Genomic DNA, 21255 nt, shown 5'->3' on the forward strand with positions numbered 1-21255 from the left:
GCTTTGCACCCACGAGAGCTGCCAGGAGCACACTTAGAAACCGGGAAGTGACAAAAACACTGTCAAGCCCGTAATCAGGAAGGGAAGGCTTAATTAACCTTCCTTCAAAACACCCGAGATCCCTCGCTGGAAGGGACTGGGGAGGTGGAAAAGCATCCTCCCGCCCCTGGGGCTCTCGCAGGGGAGCTCACAGCCCCGGCTCTGCAGCCTGGGTGCTCCCTGCAGCATCTCTCCTCCAGGATCAGGTATCATACCAACCCCTTTGCTCTTAGACCCAGTTGCAGAGATATAGTTTTACCTACGGAAGTCGAGTAGCAAAAAACCCCCCGACCTTCAAAACAAACAAAACCCCAAACCCCACAAAAACAAACCCAAACCCTCACCACCAAGCATATGTTTCAAACCTAGCCAGGCATCCTTCCTCTGGAAGCACAGCACACCAAGCAGCTACGGAGCTCTGCTGGCCTCTCTCACAACCTATTTGCCTGCTCTCCACTGCCCTTTTAAATTTAAGAGAGCAGCTCCCAGCTCCAGTCATACATTCACTGCTCCCCCTGCACCGTGCTGTTTAAATCAGTAGCGACTGCCAGAGCTTCCAAGAAGCCGATTCCCTAAGGTATCACGCCGTAAATCCGAGCCAGCGCCGCAGCTGCTGCTTTTCCACGTTAGAAGTTTCTCCAGCCTCGGTCCCTGCCGCCAAGGTTACCGCTGCGGCTGCGGTCCCACGCTCCGAGCTCAGGAAAAACGGCGTGAGGGAGCTCGAGGCACATCTGGTTCACCTGCGGCACCGGCCGTGAAGGGAGCAACGTGATGGTACTTGGAGGATAAGCGTGGGCACGCAGCTCCCCAGCCCTCGGTTGAGCACAGATCTCTCTTGGGAACTAGCTGGTGTTCGGCGTCTTGAAAAGGAAACATCGGACCGTAAATATTATTGAGTACATCCCTTCATGAGGAAGCATCCGGAGAGCCGACGGACACCCAAGCCAGAGGGATAGGATAGAATATTTCAGTTGCTTCTCGCCTCAAGCTGCTGCAGGCAGTTGGTATTTGCCTGACAAGTTCATAACACGCACCCAAGAGCAGACTTCAGTACCGTTAGATAGAACGAGACAAGAACATTCACCCCATTTTCTCCCAAAGGAATGCTTTATTGACAAGTTTCCTCACTATTTATCTGTATAGAGAAACAGTTCCAATACCCAAGGCCCAGCAGTCCCCGTTTCACTGGCTCTGTTCCTCGCAGGGAGGCCAGTTTCAGTCAAACAAGGAGCGCCAGTAAATGACACGCTACACTCCACCGACTGCCTAGTACATCTGCCTTCGAACCTTCCATCCTGTGTCCCCAGGTCTGCAGAGGGAGGGGAGCAGGGGTGGGGGAAACGGAGCTTAATCACCAGATAAGTGTCAAAACTTGCTTCTCTAAAGAGGGGTCGGAGACAGTTCAGTCCCTCGAGGGTGATAAACCACTAGAACTACCCAGATATGTACATAAGCAAGTCTAAAGACCTGAGTAAGTCCCACTTCGCCTCTAAGGCACAGAATTGCTCGCTCTAGGTATTTCTATGTGGAGGCACCTTGCCTAGAATAAGATCAGGCCTCTAGAAGAAAACTCAGAATTTTTCAGCTCCTGAGCAATGAAATTGGACATCAAACGAGCAAAACTTCCAGCCCCTGGGGGAACTGGTTGAGCTCCATGACTCTCTGCCAGTTTTGTAAACCAAGATTAGAGCTGGGGCTTTCAACTGAAACACCCATGCAGTCACAGTCAGATGTACCAGATGGAGGAGTCCATAGAGAGCAGAGCAGAGTCCCTCCAACATGGTGTCCGCATTGCTAGAGACAGCTTTGGCCTTTTTAATCCGGCCCTGTTGCTAGCCGCCTTCAGAAATTCTTCCTCCAAGAACGAAGGCATAAACCGAGAGGGGAGAAGCAAGTTTCATACACTCAGGAAATGGAGTGCACCACTAAATTTAACACAAGGACTGGCTTACAAGCATGCTGCTACTACTGTAGGATGCAAAACTCCAGTGCTCAACATCCAGCTTTATAATCCTTACAGTCTTCTCTATAGAAAAAAAAAACCATGAACAAGTAAAGCATAAGGTGATGTAAGGCTTGCAATTCAGTTTCAGAGTCCAAGGGAGCATTTCCCTAATATGATGCTGAAGCTTTTTTTTTTTTTTAAGCTTTATTTCTTTAAAGTTCATTGCATTTAAAAATAAAGATTTTTAGTTTTGTTAAAGCTAGAGCATTAGTGTAATAACGAGGCAGCTGCTAAGTGAAGTTTCCCTTTTGGGAGCCCAGAAAAAAACCCAACTATTTACCCCATTTACCAGACTACTCCAATCAGAGCCAGAGAAAACAGTAACGGGAGAAGCCTGGGAGCTCACCGAGTAGCTGCATGGCATACCCTGAACGGAGAACGCAGCCAGAAGCTGAAGCTAAGGTGCCCATGCATTTGGCTTCTCCGATAACTGCCCTCCTCGCGCTGCTCAGGGCGATGTATCTGTTCCAAGTTGTCAGACAAGGGAAAACTTTTATCTATACCAGTGGCATTTCTGAGCTACTTGAAAGAAACTCCATCTTACACGCTCTCCCAAAAGGACAGCAGTGATACATTTAATCTACAAACTTTAGTGTAAAATATTATTTGTGTACAAAACTTTGCATTCTCTTTATTTGACTTAGATCCAGCAGCAGTGTCTATGAATGAACGATGGATCTCTCCAGACTGGCTCTCAGCCCCTTCTTGGATTCGCATGTTGTTGCTGTTGTGAAGATTTGGGAGGGAGGGGGCTCGCTCTTACAGTTGTGCACAGCCGTGCAAAGCCGCGTCGCAGGTCTAGAAAGGAGCGTTGTCTTGTGGAGGCTTGTCTCCAGCTCCCGAGGGGGAGTGGAGGCCGTCAGTGCTATTTTCCCTGCTGCCCACCACTCTGGACTGAAAGGAGAGAAGAGAGTTAGGAGAACAAGAAACCAGCACTGAGACTACCAAGTCAATTCCCCCTTGTCAAGGTCACCTACTGTAGCAAAGACTTCACATATCTGAGAGGCCATTTGCCCGAATACTAGTCTACAAGAAAAACATTGCAGAAATTAAAGTTTCTGCATAAGGCTTCACACTACATGTTTACAAGACAAAGCAGACTGTTACCTTTATGCTCCCAACTCTATCTTCAAATGACTTGAAGGTTGCAGAATTCCTTGAAGAAAGGAGAGGAAAAAAACAAAGAGCAAATCAAGACAAGTTAGTTCTTTAACTCAAATCGTGCAGCATGACTGGGCTCTCCGGCCATTCCCATGCAGTGACAGCAGCGCCCAGAACACTTCCAGCTCCTCACAGCCTTTCACACAAATCTCTCAGGCACACCAGAGAAGAACACCACCATGTACAAGCTCTGAAGGAAAACATTTATACCATGTGCGATCCACTCAACGGCTCAGGCTAAAATGTTGAGGGAAACAAGTCCTAGTTCACTAGGGAATCAATGCACGATAAGTAGAGAAGAAACTAGCTCCGTTTTACAAGGCTTCCAACTAAAAGCATGCTGTCTTAAATAATGGAAAGGAAAAGCTGAAAAGGGTTTAAAACAAAGGCTTCAGTTTCCCATATTACATCCCGTGGGCAGGAAGGGGAAGGGCCATGTGCCTGTACCTATGGGCAGCTTTATTACCACAGGAGTGATCATTTACATCTGGAAATGCTCATAAAACCCACAGCGTAATAAATTAATCAGAGGATTTCACATTTCTAGCAAGAAAACCAGGTCAATTGTTTGATAACCTGACAAGCTTCTTTGCTTGCAAACGATTCCAAGGGAGCGCTCTGTACCGAGCATTCAGACCAAGCAATTACTCATACAGAGCTGCTCTCCCCGGGCTAGGCTGCGGGAGCGCTGGGAGCTGACTAGCCTCATCTCAGTTATTTTTGTTCCAAAGAATCGCTTTATATTTGCGCCCATAGAATAACCTCCGTCGATCTGGAACGAGGATGAACAGAGAGGAGGCTTCTGTGGGCCTCATCCAGCCCTGGCAGTCGTTTCTCCTGCAAGGAGATCACCACTTAATGCACGACAAGGGCACGCCGAGAAGGGCGCTGAGCTTCCAGGCTGGAGACAGAGGGTTCAAGTTAGGATTCGTCTCGGTATGAGCAATGGCCATGCCGTACGTTGCGAGGGGAGGACTGTAATCCTGGCCCTTCGGCGACCTCTGAAAGCTGCGAATTTCAATTCGACTTTGGTACAGTTGCGACACCGCGCTTAGTCCAAGAACACCACAGGTGCTAACAACCCTAAAAAGAGATTGGGTAAAAAACCCACCCTGAATTACTCGAACTGCAGGACGTGGTTACCCCATACTCTGAGTGGGGTCTGCTTAAGGAGGGAACCAGTTGTACAAATCAGAACAAAAAAACCCAATAATGGCAGAGTCAGCGGTACTCTCCCACCAACCCCACTCAGGAGACACGAGTATTTGCTACGTTACCTCATCGCTGGCATACTTATCGAGTGGCGAATGGAGTAACTGCTACTCGGAAGCATTCAGAATAAGGAGGAAAAAGTTAAATGACAATTTTATACTGACACCGTGCAAAAGCAGCACACCCCTGGTTCTTAAGCACTTACTGTCCACACACAGGCTGCTGTGGACAACCGAAGCGGTAAGAGCCAGCCCTCTCTTCCCTTATTCAACAGCTGCAGCCCAGAACTTAGTTTTCCAGACACAGGACAGTAAGCACGAGTATTTAACTGCAAACTGCAACTGTGATATCAAGTCAATTACAGGGCATTGGTTTGTGGTAGGTTTCTCAACCTGTGTCAAAAGTGTAGGCAAGGCTTAAATAATCAGCTTCCCCTTTAACGTCTGCAAGGGCCTGGCATAGAAACAAATGCTCTTTTAGCAGCCTTGAAGAGTGTCTTACCTAAAGGAATGCGAGAAGGGGTGAGCCCTGGGAGAAGCCACGGGCAGCAGAGAGAAAAGGGAAGCAACAGTCAGACACTTGTGCAGATCTGAACACTAAATGCAGGGCAGCTACGCAGGCACATGGTCATAGGATCATGGGACAGCAAAGTCAACTACCCAGGAGGAAGCCTCTCAAAATGACAGAAGCAAGCAAAAAACAATTGCTTTCTATTAACTCAAGCCAAGCGAAGATGTTTTTCAGAAAACAGTAACAGCACCTACAGCAACTTAGAGCCAGGGTGCTGGGGAGGGAAAGGAGTGGGTGTGCAACAACAAACCAAAACATTTTACCTACCCCTATCCATTGCTTTCATGGGAATTTTTTTTTTTTTTTTTAGAGTATGTTTTCCTAAACTGAGGTTTTTTTACCAAGCGCTAGCTAATTTGGTAAAGATACCTCCTTCCCCCATTTCCCTCCACGAGCTCTCATACAAAGACAGCATTGCTAGGACTTCTGGTTGAGAACTTCTGTAACAGGAACCTGCGATGGATACCTGCACGTTATCTTGCCAAGCCTGCAGATCTCAAAGTTACAGCTCGGAGTACAAACACATCTCAGCATAATAAAGACAAAAGTATCTGGATTAAAGGTATCATGTTTACCCCACAACCTGGTTGCCCATTTTTAGGTTTCAAGGCGAACTATCCCCCACCAGGTTACCAGATTTCCACGTGTGATTTTGCAATGCAGTAGCATCTCAGCAGTCTGAAATAACAGACCAAAAGTTTCCTACTTCTACTAGTAAGATTACCAGGATGCTCTAAAAGAGCTTCTCCGACCAGAAGCAGTGTTTTATTCCACTTAAATATAATTTTTGTCTCTGCAGCAGGAAGCAGTCGCAGCAAGTTGGATCTGAAGTACTTGGCAAGGAGTACAAGGGCTTTTCCTTACAGCCAGAGCAAAGACGTTAGGCTTTGTGGTTTCATTTCCCCATGCATCCAAGTCAGCTCTTTGGCAGGGCAGACTCCTTGAAATGCTGTCTTTGCATGCGAAATAAATTAACTTTCTACTTACTCTTGCTTAAAGGAGAACACCACAGATAACACATGTCCATGCACCATGCTACTCTGTATGCAATACCACAAGCACTGGTTCGGTTGTTCAGTATCTTGGCCTGGACCTAACAGTAACCCTGTTCCTCCTTTCAAAAGGATTTAAAGTTTACATAAATTCAGGAATTTGCAGGCACCTTCGGGGCTCAGGCTAACATTTCATAATGAATTCGCTTGTAGTATTATGTACAGCAGCAAACTTCAGACAAGATGAAGTGTATTGGGGGACACAATACCACAAAGCAAGCTGTTACCAACAAAAAGAAAACACTTTCAATTTCGCAGTTTACTGGGGTCAGTAAAATGCAGGAACAGAGCCTCTAAAAGCCAATTTACTTTTTAACTGTAAGTGGAGATAACAGAAAAAGCTGAATTGGCCAAGATTTGAAAAAAATCCCACCCACTAATTAAGCTACATTTTCTCCCCTCAAGGCAAACTAACAGAGCAACAACATGAATACAGTTGGCGCACAGTTACTGCATTAACTTCACAATGTCTCCTGACAATCCACAGCTATAACATTTAAAATTATTTTGACCAGAATACAGCAACCCTAAAGATTTAACCCAGGGACACATTACTTGTAGTTCATAGCATTTTGGTCCAAGCATTTTTAATGGAATTACGACTACGCCCTCCATGTATCGGAGGCGTCTGTACCATTCATCACGCCTTCCTTGCATTTATCAACCGGTGAAGGCTGACTAAACAAGGAAATCCCTTCTGTTATCTCAACACTTCCAGTGACGGAAAATAAACCTGCTTTACAAGTGAATTTGTAGTGTAAGAAGAAAAAAGAAAGTACAGTAATGGAGGTTGCAGTGTAGGCTACGAGGCCTGTTACAGAGATTCTCTGGGAACCGAGAGCATCCCCACTCGTTCAGAAAAGTGATCACAACAATACAACAGACTTCACTCCTCGTCAGCTCTGATCACATATCAGAACACCATTCAGCTTCACCTGGCAAGGGTAGAAAGTGGGACAGTTCCTGCAGAAACTTATGCTCAGAGTTAAACCTTATTCAGAATCAGAAATATCAAGGCTGGAATGCAGCACAGGAGACAGAAGTCTGTTTATATACATATAGAAAAACTGAAAGCTTAAAAAAAAAAATCATTACTGTGTTCCCCCACAGGGCGACATACACCAAGCAAATCCTGCTGAAATAACTTTGGCAGGGATTCCCAAGTTCTAAGACAGAAGCTGCCTCTATTTCATAATACATCACCCAAGGTATTAGCTATAAAAAGGAATGCAGATGTTTAAACTGGTGATGAATGCTGAGCAATACCATTGCTCCAAAGGTCTGACTCGTTTGCAGGCCAGCTGACTACGCAGCTAGTTTTCACTACGACTGTGTCAGGGCAGCTGCCACCAGGAGTAACAGGCGCACTCTTCACTCGGCCATGCATCTGGGATGGCACAAACATTTCTGCAGTTGCATGGTGAACTGGATTCTCCCAACCAAAACACAACAGGCAGGACCAAGCCTGTCAAAACGGCTTCTTCTGGTGCCAACACTGGATCCCGAGTTCCCCGTTTGGTCCCAAAAGCACAGTTCCCATCCCTTTGCCACAACAGCCTGACCAGACTGACGAAGCCAGGCACCAAATTTACTTATCAGTTTAGCAAAATGTGTTACCATCACATCTTGCGCCAGTATCTGTAATCTACTGTGATTACATGTAAATCTCTTCTTCTGGCAGACTAGGTAGTTTCCAGGAAAAAAAAGTTAAAACTTGAATACTGGAAAGGGTAGGAAGCCAGCTAGTCCTCTGCCAAATTCAGAGAAGTGAGCTACTGAGAACACCAAAAATTACCCTCCAGGAACACAGTAAATAACTCACTGGGGACGAAACTAGAATAAATCAGTACTGTGAGATCAGAGGCCAACAAGTTCTTACCACTTGGATAGTCCCAGCCACAGTGGAATAGGAAATTCCCTACAAAGAATGACAGCTACCCATTCAATCCAAGGTCTGATACATCATGTTAAATACAAGCTCTAAGAATACTTCCTCAGTAGCCTAGACAGGTTGTATATTCAGAATTAGCTCTCAATTCCAAGAAAAAATGTGGTCGAGGTATTCTGCATGAAAAACTTGGACGTCACCATTAATGGGGAAGCAATCTTTAGCTTAGATTTCTGAAGATCAGGTAAATCACCAATTCTAACCTTCAACTCTGTACAGCTGAGAAACTCACAGAGCAAGAACCTCAGCCAGCAACCGAGGGAACCAGCCCTCCACTTTCCAATTCAGAGAGGTTTAAATTTGCAGTTACTTCAGTGGTCATCTGCTTAAGGAATCTAGGTAACCACCAACCACAAGAAGGAATTTTTAATATTGTCATGATCTTCTGAATCAATTCGTATCTTCCAATCAACATGACATCACTGTGCCTGGAAGGCATACTGCCCTTCTCCGCAGAAAGTCGACACACAGGGCTTGAAACTGCATGAAATGCAGCATCTAGACTTTTCTCCATTTTAAAGCATAACAGAGCACAGGACCGATGACCCCTTTCTAATCCTAAGCACTAACACTGAGAAAAATGCACCTCTATAATCCAGTAATGAATGGAAAAGGTAAACTTTAGTACTAGTTTCTTAAATATGACATAAAAGCTGCAGTGAAACCATATGACAGTAAAAGGGGAAAGGCTGCTAAAAATGTTCTGTCAGTTCTCCTAAGCCAAATCAAACTTAAATGCCTTAGAACAGGTTTTATCCCATCAACAAGTCTTTAATAAGTGTTTAATCTGTCCTAAACTATGAAGTCCAGGGCCACACAGAATAAGGTAGTCCATCAACAGCAATGTGCTGCCAACTAAGCAGAAAAATGGAAAAAGCGCCTAGTTATTGTCTGAAGTCTCATTACTGTTTGAAACCAAGATCAAAGCACCAGAGCGCAAAACAGAAATCTTACCTCATGTCACCAAGCTTCCTGCTGATAACAGAACCTACGTTGGAAAGGGCTGCTGAAGTCTTCTGTCCTGCCTGGGAAAGGGTTTCCTGGGTCTTCTTGTAACTAAATAGAAAAAACCATCATAAATTGAACTAATGGGTCAGATATGAAAGCAAGAAGTACCCCCCCCCCCATTTTGAAAAAGGAACCCATATTAAAGGAAAGAAGCTAGGTTAGTGAGCTGCACTGACTTCACTGAAAGAGCCCCTTCCAGTCTTGCATATATTCAAAGACTTGAAGTTGTAAAAAAGCAGCAAGTGTAGGATTAACCTTTCCATACACTCACTTTACCATTTTGACCATATGTTCTTAAATCTGACAAACATTTGAAAACAAACAAACAAACAAAACCAAACCCCAATTTTCCATGTGGAAACTCTAATACCATAGCATCGTATCCTATTTGCTCTACAACTATCTCTTCGTCTCCTTGAAAAATAAGTCTAGGAACCTATTCCATAATATCCTTGCAGCCTTGAAGAAGTTACAGCATTTGTTGTAGTGTTAGGTTATGGAGGAAAGAGGCAAGACTAACATCACCGTATAGAAAAGAAATGGAGGAATCAGCATTGTCTCTACAACTGCAGTTTAGAAATAAATTGGTAGAGAAGTTTCCTATCAGTTACCATTAACCACAATACATAAGAAGTCTGACAGCTTGTATTTTGTCAGCTGATTACATTTGACTTTATATCAGAGCTGGAGAAGACAGACACTTGAGAACCTTTGTTTCCCTCAGATGAGACTAATCTGAGGAACAAAGATTCTTTGAGCCACTTTAACTCATCCTCTCTACGCTACTCCACAGTTGGTGATTAACATTTAGATTTATGGCATTCTTCACATTATAAAAAAAACCCTCAGACTGGAAAATAAGTTCAACAATTTAAGCCAAGTTTTCTTATTCCAAATATTTCAGCTTGAGATTTTTTTTTTTGTCTGACTAGGATATTTAGCAGAAGGGCATTATAAACAGCCTGACGTTCTCTCTCATGCCTGAGCTCCCAAGGCTAGAAGCACCATGATGACAGCTGACTTATTTACATCTCATTCTCTCCAGAGAGAAGTGCGGGAGACAGCACCACAGCACCTGAACTGGATTCAAGCAACACCAATTACAACACATTGGTTTGTTAGGGTTTTTTTGTTTAAGACCACAGCCAAGTACTTCTGAATCAAGAACGTACACGAGACTTACGCAGAACAGGGCAAAACCGCATCAGCTTTACTTTCCCTCTTCCTGCTCCTGAAAGAAAATTTCTATAACCTACACATTTTTCAGACCAATTCCTCTTGAATTCAGTGACTCCAGAAGAACCTGAGCGTGGCCCAAGACCTCAATACTGCTTCTCCACAGCACAATCTTTTGCAAGAAGTAGCCATCTCAGGACAATTTAGTAGTGAATTGGTCAGCATCAACGCTGCTTGCTCTTACACATGCCTTCCTATCGCAATAACTATGTTTGAACCCTAGGGCCAAAGCTGCTTTGGAAGAGGAGGATCTCAATCCCTGCCTTCAGCAGTCAGGCTCCTCCCTGGCTGACTCCTATCATGGGATTTGATTTACAGTTGCACAAGAGAAACATCGAAGACCTTGTGCTCACCGAAGTATGTTGTGCTGATTCTACGTCTGCATGGTACTCAACTTGCAGAGATCAGCACTGAGCACCAGAGCAGTGATAAGAGGAATGGTTTACAGACTCAAAGGACACCATCATGCCACGCACACACTGCAAACTCCCAGGTATTACGTCTAGCTTCAGCAGACAAAGGCCAGAGATTTTCCAACCGTATTTTCCACACTTGACAGCAGTATTATTAAGATAACTGAAGATCTAGCACTCAAGCACTGCTCCTTCTGCCTGAGTGTGCTCCTTCCTGATGCCAGCACAACTGTTTATGCTGACACAGTAATCTAGATCAAGGAAACGATCCGGCTGAAATATAAACTTGGAAGAACAAAAAAAGACAGCAGCAGCCAGATCAGATCGCCAGTCTAGTCCTGCATCCACAGCTCCCGCACACACGTACACACCTCCACCGCTGCAACGCAGGAGGCAGAGCCAGGAAAGTGCAGCTGAGATGAGAAGCTCTTTAACCCAGAACTGCCATCAGACACACATGTGGAACTGCATCTGTGACAACCAGGGATCAGGTTATACAAGACTCTAATGCAACTTAGCTATACCCAGCCCTGACCTAGAAGTCGCAACTACTCTCCTGCAAGTGACACGGCCAGGTTTACCATGGCTATAAATTCACACTCACTCACTTTCTTCCCTTAGCACCAGTACAAAGCACAATAGAATAATGAAAATCTGGGAGTAATAAATATGAGCGCTGATTAATACCTTGCTCTACTAACAGGCAACTGGCTGCAGCAGAAGCTGCAGAAACGATCTCTGCCCTGTGGCGTTCATCCTGCGGTATTCAAACATTTCATTGCATCCCTCTCCTATAAACCCTGACAGGGAGGAGCCAGACCTGCACCCTCAAATCCTCCTTTATCCATTAATACCAGCTTCCTCTCACTTGCTCTTATCCAGCAATCACCATTTGTGCTGTCTGGCTAAGTACAGAAACCATCTAAGTCATCTTGCGTCCCAGTTACAATGAAACTGGGGCTGGGGACGGACTGGGCTGATTTCTGTCCTGTCTATGTGCTGCTGGCAGAGGGCAAGTCTGTGGCCAGGAATGGCAACTACCAGGAAATTCAGCAGTGCACAAAAGCACCGTAAGGTCACGAGTTAGGTCCATTCCCAGTTCAGTCAGGATGCTTGTTAGTTATAATGCAGAGAAGCTCTGAAACAGGAAAGAGGATGCATTTGCATAAAAAACCCAAACCATCCAAATAAAACCTCATCCTTTGATTTCTTGAACTTGACTCCTCGCATTTACTGAGCTTTAGACAAAGGAAGTAGAAATTCTGTTTGTTTTCTGAAACGATGCTGGAATCTTACCTTTCAATCCCCCTTGCCTCTCCATTTTAATCAGCATCTACCTTGCTAGCACGAATTGTCACTCTGTCTAGTGCCAAAGCAAGCAGGAAAACTAGCGTGCCACAGCTATTCAGGCCTTCAGTGCTCTACAAAAGCACGCTTCCGCCACATTTCTGGCACTTATTAAGTACAAGGAAACAGATATAACGAGATGTTTTCTATTCTAGCAGGCACACCCAGGGAGGAACTCTGATTAAACACCACCGAGTCGGTTACACTGTCAGCAAGCATGAACACCAAGGTCATCCTATTTAGCAAGTGAAATAGTGACAATTTACATCTTCTTAATATAGAAAACATACACAGAACATTGAAAGTAGACCTGCGTACTTGAAAGTTTTTTCCAATACTCCTACTTTTTATCTCTGCTCACCTTTCATGCCAATAACAAGCTCAAAGGACAGAATTTCATACCCACTCCAGAGAACAGGAAAAGCTGGCTTTCCTAAGACCTACCTTAACCATGGTTTAAATCAGTTCAGAAAACAATGACACTAGCTACCTGCTCCCACTGCTTCACTGTAAAGGATTCCCCTATATACTGTGGGAAAGATGCAGGGAGGAGGACGAAGGCCATAATATGCTTCCGTAATTTAGTCCAGATGAGAATTTAATTTCAGGCATTTAATAAAAACACAGCTAAGAGACCTTCGCAGCCAACAACTGGAGTTTAACAGCTGTGAGGTTTAAGCTGTTCAAGTCCATTTGGGGCCCCGACATGACAGAACAGTTGCCTTGGACACTACAGCTCTATTTGTTCTCATCAGGTAACGACAGCAAAAAGAAAAGCTCCTGCTCCCTGCAGAGCATGTTGAGGGTAACAAGAAGAGGTCAGTCTGGGTATTCCACAGCTTGTCAGCTGAAGATAGAACGTGTGGCACACAGGTCTCAGCTACCCAGCGGTTTCAGCCAGTTCTCCTCTGAGAGCAGGCAGGCATTTGAAGAGTATCCCTTGGACCACAATGAAATCATTCAAATACTGACCTGAGGAAAAGCTCCCTCTCCCAGAAGAGGCATTTATTGGGTTAAAAAAGTGAAAGCTAGAAAAGAGAAATGTTTAAATAGGTCTAGTCAAAGCAGAGGACTGTGAGCAGGGGCACAGAACGTTAGTGGCAGCAGACTCTCACGAAAGCATTTGTTAACGCTGAAGGTTAAGACACTCACGCTTCTGATTGAGTTAATTTTTCATTCCAGTCCTCCAGTGTGCTGCTGGCTGAAAGATATCTACAAACACAATGGAGGTTAGATACGGTGCCAAGATTCACGACAGATGCTTCTTTTGACACTTTCCACATTATTAGTGTCTCTTTACACTTACAGTATCATAGGCTTTATTTCTCTGACAATAGCTTCCCCCCTTCTCTGTTACAGCCAGAAGGAAAAGAGCTGTTGTTTGAGAGGCGGGAGACACCTAAACCCCGGGTTCTTTCTTATTTAAGCGCGTTCAAACACTGAGCACAAAGAAACAAAGCCTGCAGAAGGTGTCAGGAATTGAAAGACTTTGCATCTTCTGCTCCCTTCCTACATGCTGCGTGGCGGCTATGTATTAAAAGCACAGAGCAGTGAACTGAGCTCAAGCCCCAAAAAAATCTGACTGCCGCACCCAAAGCTGTATTTTACCAACATAGCATGACCTGGACAAACTGTTAAACTGAGTTTCATTTTCTAATCTTTAGAAATCATGTTTCTCTACATACAAAACAGTACCTTTGGGGTTGTGAGAATTAACACTGGAGATATAGAACAAATACAAGTACTACAGAAAGCATCTGCTCCCAGCTCAGGCAACACGCAGAAGTGCTCAGAGAAGGTGACATATAGCAGGCAGCTCGCGTCACCCAGAAGTTTAACCTTCCCCAATTAGATCAGTGCCATCTTGCCTAACGATGGGATGCTCCCAATCCACATTTTCCTCTTAGCTAAATAATCATCTCCTTCAACACAAAACATAGAAAGGAGAGAATCTTCAGTGCAGAAAACATTCAAGGGCTCCCTTACGTTCAGCTATGCAGCAGGAATCCAAATGATTCACGTCTAGTATGAATGGAGGTCTAATATAATTAAAGAATATATTCCAGAGACAAAAGCAGCCAGATGTTCTTTGTCACCTGCTGGTATATACTGCAAAGACTAAAATTCATGGCTTTCTAGTGTTGACACCATCAAAAAGGTTCACATACATCAATGCAGAAGAGCCACTGAGGCAGCTTTCAAAAGCTAATATACATATTTGCATTTGCACAGCCCCTGTTTCCAGCTGCAGGTAAATGCCTTCAGGCACCTTCTCTCCTGGGTGGCCGTACAGAAAGGCAATAATCAAACTGATTCCTACCACGTCCGATGATGAGAAGAGAAACAGTTTCACAGTAAAGATAGAGGTTCACTAATAAGACATCCAATAACAACAGACTAACCTACCAATGACCAGCTAAAGGGAAACTGTGGTTGATTTTTTTGCAATTTTTTTTTTTTTTTTAATAAAATGTGGTCTGGTAACTGATTGGAATTTTTCTTCTGCGATAGCAAGACCATGAGAGAGATGATAGCAGTAACATTTACTCATCTCCTCTGCAACTGAGGGATGCTTATAGCTGGAAGCCGGGCATGCTGCTAATAACAGTCCTGCTTCACCATGCCTCCAGCTCCCAATCAACCCCTGATGCCTGTGAGAACAAGTAGCAGCACAAATCGGGGAACGCAGCAAGGAGCAAGGAGGTGTTGCTGAGGAGCCCGAGGCACTCACAAGTCAGACTGTGTCACTTTGTCATTCCACTCTCCAAGTTTCTCAGATGTTTTCACATAACTAGAAACAGAAAGTGTTAATGAATATAACTTTAATATTCATTTTTTAGAAGACAATGACACAGATTTCAGTTACAAAGGAATAACAGAAATCGGGCAGGGATGTAGGAGGGAAGATGAGGAAAAGGGAAAAAATAAACAGTGAGATGAACAGCTCAACGCTCTGCTGTGCAGTAGCACTGTCAGTAACTCCAAATCCCAGTTAAGTTACACGAGACTTTTTAGACTGAACGATATCTCTAAGGGCACCGAAGAGTCCCTTTCATCCAGGCACAACTGCAGGGTCAAACTTCCTCTGACTCTCCTTTTGGCACTGTCAAGCATGGCAGTGACCATATCCTTAATGCCTGCTCAGGAACAGTCAGTCTAATTTCAGATCTTCTTTAGGCAGAGATGACTATGCGTAATGCACGCTAACATTACAGCATTTTTTTCCTAGGAAGTGCAGGCTTTTTAATTCAAGCTATACAACTCAGGAAACAGCTTCTGAACTCGCGCTACGCAGTAGAGCTTTGAAATTTCTTGCACTTCTCTCTGAGCCTGAGTTCAGAACTAGGTAGCAGCTGCCTACGTCTCAAAGAACGGGCAGAAACGGGCAACCTGAACTGTTAAGCGGTGATCTAGATCTCTAACATCATGGGAAAGAGCATCCAGCAACAATTTATCCCAATCACAGATATGAAACTTCTGTTTATGCTGACATAAAGACACTGACATATAAGAGCAATTAAAAAATTTTTTTTTTTTAAAGTGCCTTTTATTCTGTATACCCATCAGAGCAAAAGCCTCCAGCCACTTGGAAGAGCCCTGGAATATGCTGCTGGGAAATAATTACTACAGAGTCATATTTAAATAAACGCGCATCACAAGCAACACTTACGCATTGGAGACTTGGACATCATGCCAGCTTTTGGACAGGTTTTGCTTTAATCCATCCAAGGGAGTCAAACCTAGTTTCCTCTTCAGCTCTCCACAGTGCCTCTCTTTAGCAGCCAGAACTTGCCTGAGAGTACCAATTTCTTCTTCAACCTTAGAGAGGGGTAGAGGTTTGTCTTGGATCACAGTTTAGCAAAATTCTGAAAATAAAGCCAACTTTCTACCTCCCTGAAAACTAGCAAGATTTCGTTAACATAAAGAATTGGTAGGAACTTCAGGTGCACGCAGAACAATTCAACTGAACATGAATGTTGCCAGAATGGGAGGCCTCCAGCTCAGACTTCAATCGGGAAAACATCCATACAAGTCACTGTACTGGTCACTTAATGGCACCACCATTAACAGAACGCATTTCTAGTGTTTTAATTTCAATGGTAGATAAAAATCAGTTGCCAAACCTTATTAACTAAGGTTTCTATCTTATGATTCTTTTCCTCTGACGTCATTAAAGCAAAGAGGTTTTCCTCAGAGATCTTTCTTACAACATTTTCAAAGTACTCTGGAGTTGTTTCCAGGCAGAGAGGGTTCATTTCTCCTTGAACTGCAGCTCACCAAGATCTGTCTGACCACCCAGAGCAGCGAAGTCCTCCCTTGCTGAAACTTGCAAGTCAAAGAACTACCACGAGATTCTCAAACGAAAGAAAGGACTACAGCAGGACAGCTGCAATTATCTTCAGCTACGTTTCAGACAGAAATTATAAACTGACTTTTGAAGCCCAAAAGGTGCCCAAAATTTAGGATATTACATTACAAACTCTCAGCTTTTCAAAAGCATATAGGCACCAAAAATAGTTGCCTATAAAGTGTAATAAATATTTAAGAGAAAAAGGTAGAAAAAGAAAGCACATTAAGCACTCCATTGTTTCAGCTTCCCAAGGAAAAACGAGTTTCTTTTGCATACCACTTGCCTAAAGTGTTTTCTCGCTTCAAATGGAGCTAAAAGCCTCGATTAAGCTCACGGCATCAAAAGCCACTTATTTCCTTAGAGCCCTAAATTAAGTCATTCTGGGAAAGAGCACGCAACGCACCGCAGTGTTTGAAGTATCTGCCAGCTTTGTGCATTTCAACAATTAGCTGAGAGATCCAAAGGTAACACCACTGCAAAATTAAAAAACACCAAAAAACCAAAACCCGGAGTCCTGCTCCTGTGGCTCCTTTTGTCCCTTCTGTTTGTCTCCTGTTTGTCCCTTCCCAGCAGAACACAACCGCGGCCACAGACGGCCCCCGCTGACAAACGCGAGCACCCCGTTACCTTGGCAAGCTCAGATCTCAACTCCTCCTCTTCAGCCAGAGTCAGCCCTTCGGGCACGGAGGTCCTGGCCGAAGCCGCGCTATCCACGGGAACGTCTGTCATGGCATCCGACAGCAGACCTTTGTTGGGAGAGTTAAGGTTGATATCTGTCACAGACAAGGAGCAGAGGGCAGACAGAATAAGCAGCCAGCAAGCGAAGCGCGTTATGCAAACCTGGGCAGTCTGACGGGAAAGGTGAAGAAAGGGGCTTCGCAGAAAGAGGAAGAGAAACCTCCAGTGGAGTTTCCTCCATGAGCACCTACCAGAAGCGACAGAAGCACCGAGCCCTCCTCGTCGAAAATAGCTCCTCTGCCCAGCGCCAGGCAGCGGCTGCTAAACACCCCCAGGGCCCACGCGAGCCCGGGGAGGGGGGAACCCCGGGGAGGGGGGAACGGATGAGCCCCGGGGCCGCCACCGCCCTCCGCGGGGCCCTGGAACCGCAGCCCCCAGAGAGGCCCACCCGCACGGCAGCCCTCCCCGGGCCGTGTCGTGTCGTGTCCCCCCCCCCCGGCAGCAGCCCCCTCCCGGGCCGCCTCCCCCCCTCATGGCCGCTCCCCTCAAGGGCCGGGCCGTCTCGTCCCCGGGGCCCCCCCTCACAAAGCGACCGAGGGCGAAGGCCCGGCCCCGGGCGCTGGAGGGCAGCCCCCCCCCCGCCCACCGCCATCACCGCCGCCGCCGCCGCCATCGCCGCCGCCCCTACCCTGGCTCGCGCTCTCCATGGCGGCGCCCCAGGCCCGTCCAGCCGCCGCCGCCGCCGCCCCCCCCGCGTGACGCAATCAGCGCCGCGCCGCCCGCCCGCTTCCGGGGAGTGTCGCGGGGAGAGCGCGTCACCCGCCGCGTCGCCACGGCGACGGCGCCACGTTCCCACCCCGCCACCGCCTACCTCTACCCCGCCACCGGAAACGGCGGCAAGGCGGGGTGACGTCATGGGGGCGGTGGCTCCGCTCCCCCGGGGGAGGGGGGGGGGGGGGGGGTCAGCGGGGCCGGGCGGGGCTGGCGGTGCCGTGCGCCCGGCCGGAGGGAAGGGGGCAGCACCAGCACGGGCCTCGCCGGCCCGGCCCTGCCGCCTCCGGCCTGCGCCCGCCCCGGCCTGCGCCACCGGGCAGAGCCGGCTCCTCAGAGCCTCCGCCGCCTCCGGGATCCCCCGGAGGCGACCCCCTGGCAGCCCCGGTCCCGGGCTCCGTGCCCCGGCCCTTGTCAGCCGGCCGAGGCAGGAGCCCAGGGGGCCGCTGCAGGCCGGTGCTGGGGCCTTCTCCCGCCGAGCTCGTTAATTAACCCTGGTAATTCACCGCGATCGTGAACCGCGCTGCGTTTCCGCCCTTCCCGCCTACCGGCCTCTGCGGGGTTCGGGGCTCCCGTGGTGATCTGAGGGTGGTTGCGGTGCCCCGGGCCTTCCCCAGCACCCCCAGCCCACCCCCGGGTGCCCTGCGGCGGGGACGGGGCCATCGCCCGCTTCCAGATGTGCCTCAAAAATGAGATTTTCACGAGGTGCCCACCTGCAGCTGGCGGCAGCGGCACCGAAACGGGGAACCGATCGCAGGAGTGGAAGGTTTCGCCCTTCCCCGCTGCGGGCAGGCAGAGCTCGGGGCCGCCGGCGACAAACCTTGCCGTTCATTTTGGAGGGGCTGGAAGCGAAGCGGGGAGCCCAGACGCCCCGGCAGTGCCGCCTCCGTTTCTGCCTCGGTTTTGAGAAGCGCGTCAGGGCGCGGGGAAGCCCTGGGCTGCTCCGCTTCCATCCATTTTGCAACCCGCCTGGGTGAAAACCCCGCTCGGCGCTCGGTTGGAGTCTCGTTTCCCGCTACTTTCATTTTCAGAGCCTTTTCCACTGGGTCTCTTGGCGTTGCCCAGGATGAGCGTGAAAAGGGAAGTGAATAGAAATGGGGAAAGGGGCATGAATTTTTCAGATCCCTTTCCAACAGCGTGCCTCGGCCGCCCGAGCAGAGGGTTTGCAGTTAGCGCTCGCCAGCGCTCCTGGAAATGCCCGTTCTGGGCCCGGCCCGGCCCTGCTGTCCGCCCTGCATGTCTGCTTGTCTTGGAAAGGAGGAGCATTTTAATAGCTCAGCTTTTTGTTTTTGGGGGGGATTTTGGGGGGCGGGGGAGTTATTGTGAAGTTTGGAGCCTCGGCGCAGGTCTCATTTTGAAGCTGAGCTCAGTGGAAACGCGGGGAGTGGCCGAATGCTGAGCCCATGCGAAAAATCTGGATTTTTCCGGGCTCGCCAGTGCTTGGATTCCTGAAAATCTGGCCCTGAGAGGCGGCTGCAGCAGGAGGAGCCGGGAGGGCTGCGGCTCGCAGGGAGCTGCGGCGGCCTCTGCCAGCTCTGCCAGGCGTGAAACCCCGCTGCCAAGTCCAGCCTCGCCGAACGGCCAGGGATCAGGCTGTGGGGACGCGGAGCATCGCCCTCCAAAGAGCCGCTGCTCCAGCGGCTAATTTCGCTCTACCTTCAAGCGCTGGCTTTTAATTAAATGCATCACGCTGCCAACTTAATTATTCCCCATCCCAAGCCCTTGAAGGGTGTTGGGAAGCGGAGAGCAATCCTGCATTTGCAGAGGGGAAGGAAAAAAAAAAAAAATCCTCTTTGTGGAGGATCATTGCTTTTGTTTGAAACCGCTGCGGCTCCGCCGGGGCTGGGCGGTAATTTGGGGGCAAAATGTCTGCGCCGTTTGCAGAGGCGTTCGCTCGCCCTGGCAGCCCTCAGCTTCGCGCCCTCCGTGTTCCCCCGAGTTCCCCTTTTGCTGCCGCTGGGCTTTTCGCCTGGTTGGGGCTTTTTTTTGGTTTTGGGGGTTTTTTTTTGCCATTTGCTGGCGAACGCTGAAATGTCAGGCCTGGGGCCGGTTCCCTTTGCTGATCCCCTTCCAGCCGTGCGGAGGCGGAGGGGCGGGAAGGGGCCAGCTTTGACGGGCGGTGGGATGTCTCGTTTGGGAGGTGAGCGGCATCTCCCTGTGCCCGGGCATCGCTCCGTGTCTCTGGAAAACGCACGTCCCTGGGCAGCGCGTTGTTTTCCAGCCCTGGCAGAGCCCGAGTTACAAATCACCGCTGTTTCCCAGCAAAGCGAGGAATTGCGTGAACGGCCGCGCAGACGGGAAGCAGCACCCGTGGGCGTCCTCGGCCGCTGCAGCTCCCGGGATGGGGATGCTCCGGCTGAGCATGGACGTTTCCCAGCCACCGGTTCCCCGCGTCCGCACCGGGCTCGGGCAGGCACCGCTGTTCCGTGGCTTCGCTTGGAAGCTGACGCGATCTGGGCTCCGTGCCCCCTTTTAAAGCAAGCTCTGACCTAGATTTCCCTGCCCGCTGCAAAGCCGGCTGGGCTCTGCTCTCCCCGTCACTCCTCCCCGCGGCTGGAAAGGGCCCAGCAAGAGCAGTCCTGGCTCCTGCTCGTTAAGCCAGTGGCTATTAGCCCCGTCGGGAGCGAGCCTGCGCTGGCTGATAGAGCCCTATCACGTTTTGCCCGGCCGAGTGCGATTCCCGGGTGCGAGGCACGGACGGAGCATCCCCCGTGCCGGAGGGGCGGCCGGCGGGGCTATCTCTGCTCTGCAGACGGGCGCCCAGACGCAGCGGTGATGGCCCACGGCCAGCCCTCGGCCCTGCCTGCTCCCCCCTCGGCAGTGCCCCCCGTTCCCGCCGAGCCCCCGGCATCTCCCACCCCTCGGCCCCAGCAGGGCGCCTGTGCCTGGGCTGACGTGGGGGGCACAGCATCGCCCGGGGGGGGTGCAGCGGGGAGGGAGCACGGCTGGACGGCCTCCAGCTGAGTGTGGGTGCAGCGTGACTGTGCTGCCTGTCTGTCCATCCATCATTTCGTCCATCCATCTGCCCATCCGTCCGTTCGTGCATCCATGTGTCCGTCCATCCATCCATCCATCTATCCATCCATTCATCCATCCCTGTGTCCATCTGCCCATCCATCCGTCCATCCATCCATCCATCCATCCATCCATCCATCGCTGTGTCCATCTGCCCATCCATCCATCCATCCATCCGTCCCTGTGTCCATCTGCCCATCCGTCCGTCCATCCATCCATCCCTGTGTCCATCCGTCTGTCCATCCATCCATCCATCGCTGTGTCCATCTGCCCATCCGTCCATCCATCCGTCCATCCGTCCCTGTGTCCATCTGCCCATCCGTCTGTCCATCCATCCATCCTCCCTGTGTCCATCTGCCCATCCATCCATCCATCCATCCATTGCTGTGTCCATCTGCCCGTCCATCCATCCGTCCATCCATCCATCCATCCCTGTGTCCATCTGCCCA

The 21255-nt window shown here is 48.6% G+C and overlaps 1 protein-coding gene across 13 annotated transcripts; it reads right to left on the bottom strand.

Annotated features, from left to right (window-relative positions):
• Window positions 1–1130: 1130 nt before the first annotated feature.
• Window positions 1131–17751, bottom strand: TPD52L2 (TPD52 like 2). Of its 13 annotated transcripts, XM_050907097.1 has the most exons (9): window positions 17709–17751; window positions 16970–17115; window positions 15662–15810; window positions 14723–14782; window positions 8942–9043; window positions 4919–4945; window positions 4483–4524; window positions 3152–3200; window positions 1131–2938 (listed from the first exon to the last, which is right to left on the bottom strand). In XM_050907097.1, exons 1-9 carry the CDS (start codon window positions 17725–17727, stop codon window positions 2843–2845), a joined length of 690 nt encoding a protein of 229 aa, XP_050763054.1. In that variant the 5' UTR covers window positions 17728–17751; the 3' UTR covers window positions 1131–2842. The 13 variants fall into 13 exon arrangements, with proteins under 13 accessions (XP_050763054.1, XP_050763061.1, XP_050763055.1 ...); XM_050907104.1 differs by lacking the exon at window positions 14723–14782; XM_050907098.1 differs by lacking the exon at window positions 4919–4945.
• Window positions 17752–21255: the final 3504 nt, after the last annotated feature.

The sequence above is a fragment of the Gymnogyps californianus genome, chromosome 17 (genome assembly GCF_018139145.2).
Source record: "Gymnogyps californianus isolate 813 chromosome 17, ASM1813914v2, whole genome shotgun sequence".
NCBI lineage: Eukaryota > Metazoa > Chordata > Aves > Accipitriformes > Cathartidae > Gymnogyps > Gymnogyps californianus.

Coding starts and splice junctions, on each gene's coding strand:
- TPD52L2 (XM_050907097.1), bottom strand. Junction 14,783..15,661: donor GATGTCCAAGTCTCCAATGC/GTAAGTGTTGCT, acceptor TTCTGTTTCTAG/TTATGTGAAAACATCTGAGA. Junction 9,044..14,722: donor AAAGTGACACAGTCTGACTT/GTGAGTGCCTCG, acceptor TTTTCTATTTAG/TTACAAGAAGACCCAGGAAA.